Source organism: Arvicola amphibius, chromosome 6 (assembly GCF_903992535.2).
Source record: "Arvicola amphibius chromosome 6, mArvAmp1.2, whole genome shotgun sequence".
NCBI lineage: Eukaryota > Metazoa > Chordata > Mammalia > Rodentia > Cricetidae > Arvicola > Arvicola amphibius.
The window spans coordinates 46,280,687-46,291,810 of record NC_052052.2 but is presented as its reverse complement, the minus strand read 5'-3'; the positions used below and the strand labels follow the sequence as shown (position 1 = coordinate 46,291,810).

The 11,124-nt window shown below is 50.1% G+C and overlaps 1 protein-coding gene across 1 annotated transcript in view; it reads left to right on the top strand.

Annotated features, from left to right (window-relative positions):
* Positions 1 to 362: 362 nt before the first annotated feature.
* Positions 363 to 11,124, top strand: part of Ak4 (adenylate kinase 4) — a 53,845-nt gene continuing 43,083 nt past the window's right edge. Inside the window, exon 1 of the mRNA XM_038333157.1 lies at positions 363 to 601. Within this exon, the coding sequence (XP_038189085.1) occupies positions 517 to 601 (85 nt within the window). The 5' untranslated portion in view covers positions 363 to 516. The remainder of the gene's footprint in view (positions 602 to 11,124) is intronic.

Here is an 11,124-nt window from a genome sequence, read left to right as displayed (position 1 = left end):
GCGCTCCTTTCCCCGCCGAGGTGTGTCTCCGGCTGCTCGGGGCGGAGGTCCCCCCTGCCTAGTTTCAGGCGATGGCCACTCTGGGGATGCGACCAGTCACCAAGATGCGGGTCGGCGAGCGGCTCGCGCTCAGCCCACGTGCAGGGACCCGCGGGGCCTCCCCAGGACCGCGCGCCTGGGTTGGGATCGGGGGAGAGACCCGGGTGGGTTAAAATGACCTCTGACCCCAGAGGGCCGAGCTCGCTGGGCGGGGGCCCCGCATCACAACTGCACCGGCTGTGGCCCGGGGCGAGGAGGTGGCGGAGGGCGGGGCTGAGGGGCGGGGCCGTCTAAAAGCCTCTCTCCTTTGCCTATAGGGGTGGCAGGCAAATCCCCGCGTGCGGAGGGTGCCGAGGTAGGGGCTGTCGGGCCAAGTGCGCGGGCTGCCGTCCACGCCACCCCATCTCTCCAAAGCCATGGCTTCCAAACTCCTGCGCGCGGTCACCTCGGGCCGCCAGGCTCGGGTAAGGGCACCGTATGCCAGAGGATCGCCCAGAACTTTGGCCTCCAGCATCTTTCGAGCGGCCACTTCTTGCGGGAGAAACCTCAGAGGCCAGCACGGGTGAGGGGCTGGGGCAGGGTAGGCGATGGTGGAGACGAGCTCGGCGGGGGTGTAGGGCCGGGAGCCGGGCGGGTCGCGGGCACGGGTCCTCGTCGGCGCCGGCGCCCTTGCCCCCGCCCGCCCGCCCGCGTGTGCCCGTGCTGGCTCGTACGTGCCGCGGCGCATAGCAGCCAGCCGCCCGCCCGCGCGGCTTAACCGCGCCCGGAGGAGGCCGAGGCTGGCCGGCAGCTCCTCCGACTGCACCGGTCGCTCGCAGCGTGGGGGATGACCTCGCGCTCCAGGCCGAGGGAACGCGAGCCGCCCGGCCGGATCCCTCACCGGCCTCTCACGGACCGTCTTCCCCCTGCGCAGGGACCCTGGGTCCCCTGTTGCGGTCCTGCGAGCCGCCAGGAGCTGGTGACCGCGCGCCGCCCACCTTGTGGAGTCGCGGGCCGCTGGCGCTCTGGGGACTGCTCGGGCGCGCACCCCCACGGCCCCCTGCGCTCATTCCGGCCTGGAGCCAAGCGCTGCCGGCGGTGAAAGGCCTGTGGTCGCTGGCAGGCGTCCGCGGCAAACTGTCCCCGCCAACTCCCCTCCTCCTCAAGCTCTACTCGGCCCGCCTGGAGACCCGGAGACTCGTTCTGATAAAGTGCATTTTTAAGTTCAGCCTATTTGCTGCCAATGGCCTTTAGAGACTGTCCCTCGCGGGTGCGGTGAAGTTTGGCGATCTAGATTGCCCCATCTCTCCCTAGTCTTGCAAATTCTCTCCCCTCTCCCCTCTTCTCTTCGGCTCCCGGTTCCAAAGGGATAAGCTTAAGGAGGCAAAGCACTAGCGAGGAACTGCGGGGCGCCTACCCTTCTAGGATGCAGAATGAGCGTAATTAGCAACTCCCTTATGAAGCTGAGGTCCTTCCCTAGCTCTGTTCTCACCTGTGTCCAAGTGGTTATTGCTCCTTATGGACTAATTGTTCGTAAATCTGCATTTCAAAAGCGTCTGTACGTACGAGCAGGTGGGTGGAGAACAAGGCTGGAAAGCAGATGGAAATGAACCACTTTAAGCATCTGGAAGGCTGTTATTCCGCTGAAGCAGGTTATAAAATTCAGTCTTTATTTGAATTCTCGGGGCACCTTCCCTCTTAACCTGTGTCTGAGATAGTGTGCCACATTGTATTTTGTTACCCTCGCGTGCAGCCCCTTTGGCCCCATCACTGATGATTGATTGAACTCGGGCCTTCGAATAGGCTAGGCAGTTACCACACCCTGAACGACACTCAAACCGGTTTTAGTTAAAATTTAAAATCTTGTACGTGAGTGTGGTCCTACCATTGTGCCTGTGGCGCTTAGGTCCTCAGCCTAGGTGTCAAGTGCCTTTATACTTGGAGCCTTCTCACCAGCCCTTAGATTTACGATAGGGCCTTAAGTTACTAGGCGGTCTTCTGTCTCAACTGGGGTTATGGGCGCACCCCTTCCCTCGGAGTCTTTTTCTCCCCTGAGGATCGAACTTCATGCGGATGTGAATGCTAGCTAGACTGTACTCCTGAGCTACGAGCCTCCAGGTCTTCCTGTTTAATGTACTCCAGTATTTGCCTCTCACCTCTTCTAAAGCACTCTTTCAGAATTTGGAATACAGTTTGGACGGGGGCAACCTGACGGTTTTGTGTGTAGTGTTGGACTTCTATAGAGGCTAACTGAGACAAGGCTAGCGTAATTCCAGCCCATTTCATAGCATCCTCTGGACTTCTGGAATTGAAAGAGTTTTTACAGCGAGCCTTTGTGGCTGGACTAGTGGCTCTTTTTTAATGGGCAGTACCAGTGGCCACCCTTATTGGTGGTTTAGAGGCCGACTGGCCTCACTCAAAGGCCATGCATTTGATTTCAGAGTCAAATGCATGTAGCTGATGGTCTTCATACTGAGGCAGGTGGCGAAATCTGGCAGCTTGCTGGTCAGGGCAGCCTGATTGAGGAGATGCATCCCTTGATGATGCTCCTCCCTGGGTGAGAAGGAAGACAGCCTCCTGGTGCTCTGTCCTCCCAGGCTCTGCTGTCCTGGCTGCTGCACATGGGGGCAAAGACTTGTGATTGCTCATCATCATTAAGTCTGAAATTATGTGATCACTTTATTAACGTAGCCTGGATGCTGGAAACTAGCTATGGAGATCAGTCCAGCCTCAAACATAGATCTATCTATCTACCTCTACCTCCTGAGGGCTGAGTTTAAAGGCCTGTGCCTCCTCCACACCTGGCCTCCTTTTCACTTTAAAAAGAGCTTTAAGAGCCGGGTGGGGGTGCTGGGCGGTCCACACCTTTAATCCCAACACTTGGGAGGCAGAGGCAGCTGGATCTCTTGAGTTTAAGAGGCCAGCCTGGTCTACAGAGCTAAGTTCCAGGACAGGATCCAGAGCTATAGAGAAACTCTCTGTCGAAAAACATACATACAAACAAAAGAACTTTAAGAGAGGAGATATCTTTCTCTACTAACTTTATACCTGGTTGTCTTTTCTCACTTTTAAAAAAGTGTTATATGTATGAATATTACGTCTGTATGTGAACCATTTTCATGTGTCGTCTCTACAGCGGTCAAAAGAGGGCATCAGGTCCCCCGAAACTAGAGTTAAAATGGTGTAGACATGGTATGGGATACCGGAAGCCGGATGCAGGTCCTCTTGAGCATCCAGTGCTCCTAACCACAGAACCACTTCTCCATCCCCTATCATTCTTTTAGTTTTTATTTTAATTTTAAGACAGTGTCTCACTATGTAGACCAGACTGGCTTGGACTCAGATCCACCTACCTCTGCCTGTTTAAGACTGGGATTAAGGTGTGTTCCACCACACTCTGCCCTCTGTTCTCCGTTTTCAAAATACCAGTTAATTTTCCTCTGTTCTGAAGTTTTATTTCTATAGTTTTTTTTCCTCCTCCCTCGAGACAGGGTTTTCTCTGTGTAGCCCTGGCTGTCCTGGAATTCTGTTGACCAGGCTGGCCTTGAACTCATAGAGATTCAGCCTTCCAAGTGCTGGGATTAAAAGGCGTGCACCATCAATCACTACCCGCAGGTTTCTATTTTTAAATGCCTTCATTCCTCTAACCCTTTTCTCACATAGTAAAAGTGACTTAAATGTTTTGGAGAATCATCCGCCCCACCCTCTTTTAATCTCTCCCATTACTAATTAAAAAACTTGACCAGGCAAGAAGTGATAAAAAAGACTGCAATTTGTTTTGAAAGTGGCTTGTGCTCCTAGTGGCGTTGTGTGGATGTCACACACTCTCTAGAAGTCTCCTTGAGAGTCTTAGGGGCCACTCTGTCTTGTAAGAACAGGATTGTGCAGGATTTTTATTTCCTGCCACCCGCCTGCTGCTTGCTTTTTAAACTTCCCAGGGAAGCCAGAACCCTTCTGAATGTACGTTTACAGTTGAAGTCTGAAGATGATGAATAAACACATACAAAGCGACCCCCAGGGAGTCAGCAGCGATTTCCAGTTGGAGAGCTGCTCAGGCCATGTGCTACAGCCTGGATTTATTGGGGCAGGCTCTTGCCTACAGGGCTTGCCTCCTGCAGTCACAGTCTGGCTGGCAGAATGCTGCCCTGCAGGAAGGGCCTATCTGACCTCAGTGCTCTGGAGAAGGAAGTCTTCTTGTTTGGCCTGCAGGGATCCATCTTCTTCCTCTGCAGGTACCACGTTGATTGTATCAGTTGTTAGTCGAGTCCTGAAGGCCTGTAACTGTCGTGCTCCATCCACTCGCCTGTATCTACTGGGGTAGTGTGCCTGAGGGTAATCAACATTGCTTAAGAAAAATGATGTACCTTTAGCTTTCTTTTCCCTAAAAAGTTATCTGTCTGTCTGTCTGTCTCTATCTATCTATCCCCATCTATCATCTATCTATCTATCTGTCTATCTATCTATCTATCCATCCATCCCCCCCATCCATCGATCTGTCTATCGAGATGAGGCTCTACGTCAAAGGCTTTGGCCTTTAACTTCCCCAAGTACCCTAGGCTGAAGCTGAACTATTGAACTACCCAGCTACCAGGTCCAGGATTGAAGGCACTTGCCAGTTGGAGCAGCTTCCTGGTGTGAGCCTCTTACTCTACCTTCTCCTGATAGTAAACCCTGAAATTGGGGTCTGGCAAAAATGTAATGCAGCAAAAAAGGGTTCATCCCGTCTGTCCTAAAGGTACAAGTCCAGCTCTAAGATTGTGTGCGTGCTCTACCAGGCATTTACACAGGCTGCTGCAGTTGGATGAGTTTTGGGTTGTGGTTGGGAGTGAAGCCTACAAAGGACTTGAGATTATCTTTGCGATAGTTGCTTTTCCCTTGGCCTTTCCTGGACTGCCTGGAGCTGTGCAGGCTGAGGCTTATCAAATACCTTCTCTGAGGACCCGCCTCCAGGTCTTTCGCCTTAGCGCACACTGTGAAGAAATAGCAAAGGCTTGCCTTAAGTTGCAAGGATGTGAGCCCTGCATTCTCTCACGGGGAGTGTTAGCTCCCCCCTCCTCCACTCATACCACCCACGCGTGTATGTGTTTAAGCGCTTATGCATGCTTGCACATACAAAGCTGGTCCACTATAGAATGAATCCCATCAAAGCATTCTATTTGTGGCGGGGATGTAGTTCAGTGGGTAGGGTGCTTGCCCATCACTGACAAAGTACTGGTGGGTCTGAGTCCTAACGCTGTACATTGCCTTGGTGTGCACATCTGTAATATATATAGAAGGTTGAAGTACATAGGTCCAGATTAACCTGGGCTAGGGCCCCATGGGCAAATGTGTCTCAGAAGGAACAACAAAAAACCCTCCAGAACTCTGATACTTTGTGATAGCCTTCTTTGCTAGGTTTTATCTGAAGGATATAAAGATCCTGTTTTAAGGCTCAGATAGTGGTGTTAGAAAAAAAAAAAGGCTCCTTTTAATATTGGAGTCTAGTATCTCAAGGGTAAAAGAATTGGAGAAGTTCCATTTGGAAGCATGTTGGACTTGACTAAAGAAAAGATGTTCAAGAAGGAACCTGTTTCTGTTCTTAATTAATTACTATTAACTGCAGCTCTTGCCAGGGTTTTACAGATGGACTAGCTTTTCAGATGAGGCTCTGAGCTGATCCTCTGAAAAGATGACCTCGTTCAAAGGGCTCAGGCTTTTGGGTACTCATTAAGTATAAATGTGCAGCTTATGTAAGAGTGAAATTCCCTGAGACTTGAGGGTGGATGGGTTTGGAGACCTGAGTCAGATCGGTATTACATCTAAAGTTACTTGAAATGGTTAACTTTTCCTGGTGCAGCCCAGGATTTCTAGGGTATGCAACATTCTGCTTTCCCCATTTGGTGAGACCCAGGACCAAGTCAGTGAAGGGCCGGACAGTCTCTCGGGCTATAGATCTAGCTCACTTGGTAGGCAACCTGCCTAGCGTGCAGGAAGCCCTTGGTTTGATCCTGTGCCCTGTGTAAACAGAAAAGTCAGACAGCATATTGAGTCTAGCCTGGGTTCTGGACGTCTGAACTCAAGGCTTTTGTACCTCGGCTCAGCAGGCACTTGGTGACCCACTGAGCCCTCTCCCAAACCCATAGTCTTGAACTTCTGGTCTTGCTGCAACCTCCTCACTCCTCAGTGCTGGTATTTTAGGCGAGGGCCACCATGCCCAGGTTTTTTTGTTGTTGTTGTTTTGTTTTTTTTTTTTGTTTTTTGTTTTTGTTTTGTTTTGTTTTCTTTTTTAATGTTTATTGGTGTTTTGCCTGCATGCATGTCTGTGTGAGGAAGTCAAGCTCTGGGACTGGAGTTCCAGACAGGTGTGAACTGTCACGTAGGTGCTGGGAAATGAACTCAGGTCCTCTGGAAGAGCAGCCAGTGCTCTTAACTACTGAACCATCTCTCCAGTCCCTTGCCCAGTTTTCTGTGTTGCTTGGGATTGAAGCCAGAGCGTCTGCATGCTAGGCAAACTATGGACCAGCTGAGGTATATTGTTTAAATTGTTTCCGTGGGTTATTCTAAGCAAATAACTCAGTAGAATTAGCATTGACGTCATCACCTAATTTTCCGATATTCTCTGAATTCCATTTGCTTATCCACCAGTGTGTTTTCTAAGATCCAGTTTAACAGTGTACATTTCAAAGAGTCATTAAATCTTCTTTGTCTTGTGCAATCTCAGTTGTTTCCTTTTTCCCTTTTTTCCTTCCTTTGAGTTTCTTAATTTTCTCAAATCTTTCACAACTTTGGGTTTTTTTTTTTTTTTTGAGACAGGATCTGCTCACGTAGCCCATAATTTTCTCAAATCTTTCACAACTTTGGTTTTCTTTGAGACAGGGTCTGCTCACGTAGCCCATTCTGGCCTTGAATTGTTGATTCATCTCTCTCAGCCTCTTGAATGCTTGGCTTCCAGACCCAGCTCCAGTCTTTAATGTCTTCGTGGAAGAGCACAAGAGTGTCTTTGCCGCTTTCAATTTGTGTTGCAGTGTCTGAAGGCTTACTTCACACAGTAAGTAGTTGATGCAGGACCTCATGGCCCCTGGAAGTGTCTCCTGGATGCTCCGAGATGCTCAGGCTGCACCTTGAGACCCGTGGATATAACTAGTATTCTGGTATTGGGGATTGGGGTTGGGGTCTCCTAGTGGGCAAGCAGGTGGCGTTGAATACTATGGTGTCTGGCAGTGAGTCTTAGGGTCTGGGCAGTGTGGCTTGTGAGGCACAAAGTAGGGAAGTAAGGTGGGTTCTCTGAAAGGGCTGCACAGCTGCAAGGGAAGCAGGAGTGCATGCCTGGCTCTGCAGGACACAGGGAAAGGATGGCTGGGGTGGGGAGGGGCACCTTAACTGGGTCTTGCTTGCTCTGTAGCCCAGGCTGGCCTATTCTCACAGTGTAGTTAGTCTAGGATGGTCTCAGACTCCTCCCGTCTTGCTGTATCAGTCTTGTGAGTATTGGGACTCCTTTTAAAAATTACTTATTATTATTTTTTCTCCCTCCCTCTTCCTCCCCCCCCCCCCCCCCCCCCCCGTGTGTGTGTGTGTGTGTGTGTGTGTGTGTGTAGGTCAGAGGACAACTTTCATGATTAGTTTTTTTTCCCCTCCAAGTTTATGTGGGTTCTGGGGCTCAAACTCAGATTGCTAGGCTTGTGTGGCAAGCTCCTTACCCACCGAGCCATCTTGCCAGCCCTTGTTGGGGAGCACTTTCGAGGAAGCGGGTTCTAGTCAGGGTTACTATTGCTGGGGTGAAATGCCGTTACCAAAAGCACCTCGGCGCGGAAAGGGTTTATTTGACTTACATTTCCACATCGCTTTTCCTCATCTAGCCTCAAAGGAAGTCAGGAAGGGAGCTCAAACAGAGCAGGCACCTGGAGGCAGGAGCTGATGCAGCAGGGCTGCTTACTGGCATGCTCCTTATGGCTTGCTCAGCCTGCTTTCTCATAGAACCCAGGGCCACCAGCCTGGGGTGGCCCCACCCACAGTGGACTGGACCCTCCCACGCCGATCACTAATTAAGAACATGCCCGACAGGCTTGCCTACAGCCAGATCCTCTGGAGGCGTTTTCTCAGTTGAGGCTGCTTCCTCTCCTATGACTCTAGCTGTATCAAGTTGACTTAGAACTAGCCAGCACACAGTGTTTCCTGAACTGAATTTGACAGATGACAGCCGTTATCGGGTGAGGAGATGGTCTTAATTGTGATAACATAGCTGGGGACTCCCTCTAGAACTGTTCACTGGAGTTTGTGACACACCTTTGTAGAGCATCATTTTAGTCTGCGTTAACATCCCTACTGTCAAAGCAAAGGGTTATTTTATCCTTATGGTGTTTCGCACAGGCCAAAGCTAAGCATGGCTGCTGAGCTGCACCAAGTCTTACGTGAGGCTGTTGCATTTGCTCCATGCGTCTTGCTCCAGCTCCCATCGCTTGTGCTTTAAGATACTCATAAAAATAATGTATCGGGGGCTGGAGAGATGGCTCAGCAGTTAGGAGCACACAGTACTTTTGTAGAGGACCTGAGTTGAATTCTACAGTATTCATGGGTAGTTCACAACTGGTTTTAATTTCACCTCTAGGGGATCTGACACCTGCCTCCCATTGGGGCATGCTCCTCACACAAGCGCGCATGCACACATACACACACACTTTAAAAACGAGTGTAATGTAGTTTATGAAACTTTATGAACTTTCTAGAATTCAAGTGATGGCTAATGATCATGAAGCTGGTAAACTGGGGTTCAAACTATTAGAAATAGACAGTTTATGAAAGTCTGGCTATCTTTTTGCCAAAATGGTGCTGTATTCTGCTGTATTGCTCTCTGATTTGTAAGTTGAAGCTGTTTTCCTTGTGAAGTTTTTGGGCTTTCTCCAGCAGTCAGGCATTCAAACACGGGCTTCCTTTACCAAACTGAGTTTGGTCTTTTTTCCCCCCAACATAGGTAGGTGCTAAAGAGTATTTACATGTGCCCCCTCCTCCCCCCTCCCGGCGCACATTGACATTTAGTTTGTTTGGCCTTTCAGACACAGTACAAAAGGTCTCATTTGTCTAGCACCGTGAAGTTCATTTTTGGATGGTTGATGTTACATTTTAACAGCCTCACCTCCAAAGCCCGAGAACTTTCGTACTTAGGAAATGGCCGGGCACCAAGCATTCGCCCCGTGTGGAAATAGTGCATTGTGAATCCCGATCATCAGGTCCGGAAGCAGCTGAAGATTAACTATTTTCTACACGTAGCACTTTAATAGACATCGCTTCTTAAATTTCTGATTTGCATCACTGACCAGGGACCCTGTGGCACATTGTAATTCTTGGGCCTTGGCCTTCAGTTTGCAGCATCTGCCAGGCTCGGGACTGCCTCTTCTGGTCCTATCAGTTATAACCCACACGCCTGTCTACACAGTAGCAGTTCCTGCTGTATAATTCTGAAGTAAGTAAATGGCCCCAGAGATTGAGCAATCTGCCCTAGGTCAGACAGCTAGATAAGCTGACATTCAAACCTGGGACTCCTGAGCCGGACTCTGGCGCATCCTGTCACGTTGCCTTCCTGGCACTGGGGGTTCTAGCAGCACGTGTTTGCCTCAAGTTCCCGGTCTTGCCACATCGCCTGGGCAAGTCTGAAACTGTCTGTAACCCAGGCTGTCCTGGAACTTGGGGAGATCAGATCCTTCCACCTCTTACCTGGTTAGAAATGCCTTTTGAGATAGCGTATCTTAATCTGTTTGCCTGCTGACACAAAGCGTTTCACACTGTCCTTTAAAGCAACAGGAATTCCTTTCGACATTTCTTGGAGCGGAGAGACAGAAACAGGGTCTTTGAAGTCCTGATTGACTGGCCTGGCCTGTGACTCAGTGTGTAGCCCAGACTGGCTGTGAATTTGATCTTCCTGCCTCGTCCTCCTGACTTGCTGGAATCGCCGGGGCGCAGGGGCATGCCACCTTGTCTGGTCATTTCGCATACTCCTGAAGACTGGCGGTTTCCAGGCTCTATCTTTGATTCTGTGCTGGCTCCCTGAGCTCTGATCATGTGCTATCGGGATGAATGGGGGGCGGAGGGGGCGGGAGAGAAGGTTAAGTGCTGTGTAGAAACACTTCGTTGCTGCTGTCTGCTGTGTTTGAACATTTGTTATGCATGTTCATGCGGGGTGGTTGTGCAGTCATTCACAGGACAATTTGTGGGGTCACGTCTACTGTGGGGACTGTTAATGGAGCGGTCATAAGTCATCGGGCTTGGCAGCAAGTGTCTTTACCTTCTGAGCCGTCATGCCGACCACCCCTCCACTTTGGTTTTTGATGTGTTGTCTGACCAGGTAGCCCCCAGGTAAGCTTTATAGCCAATGCTCTATCCTTCTGCCTCAGCTTCCTGCTGAGTGCTGGGATGACAGGCTTTTGTCACTATGCCCAGCTCGTAAATTGCTTCTCTTACCCTGATGCTGTAACTGCCGATGAACTATGTTGTAAACTATAACTGAGCTATACCTCCAGCCTTTGTACCTTTTGTCATAGGGGAAGTAACCCCATTCTCAAGGGAGATCGGGTGGCCCCTTGAGCTAATAATACCTTTAAAAGTTTCACCTTTTAATATTACCATTGCAGTTATCTTAAATCTTTAGGTGTAGGATGTAGGGGACACATTTGATAGAAGCATGGCAGGTGGCAGAAAAATCCTAGCAGCTCAGCTCTTCACAGGTGTGTTGAGGTGCAAAAGCCAATTGAAGTTGGGAGGGCAGGGCGGCGCATACTCCGGATACTAGCACTCAGGAAACGGAGGCAGGAGGATTGAGAATTCCAGCCTAGTCTGGGTGATTGTTACAGGAACAAGTTAGCTAGGCTAGACTAGGTTTACCCTCAAAACAGTTTTGAACAACACATTCATGAAGAAGGAACCGCCGCCCCCAATCCCAAAAAGGACCGAAAACGTCTAAAATAGAAACCATCTGTGGTGGCCAGGAGGTAGCAGTGAGGCTTCATTGTGACAGTGTGAGGCCTGGAGTATTGCCGGAGCCCAGCGTTCCTTCATTAGGCACTTGCCAGCAGCTCCGTACCAGGGTTAGGCATGGGGAGGCATGCACGCAAAGCTTGTTCTGACCTTGAGGCACTT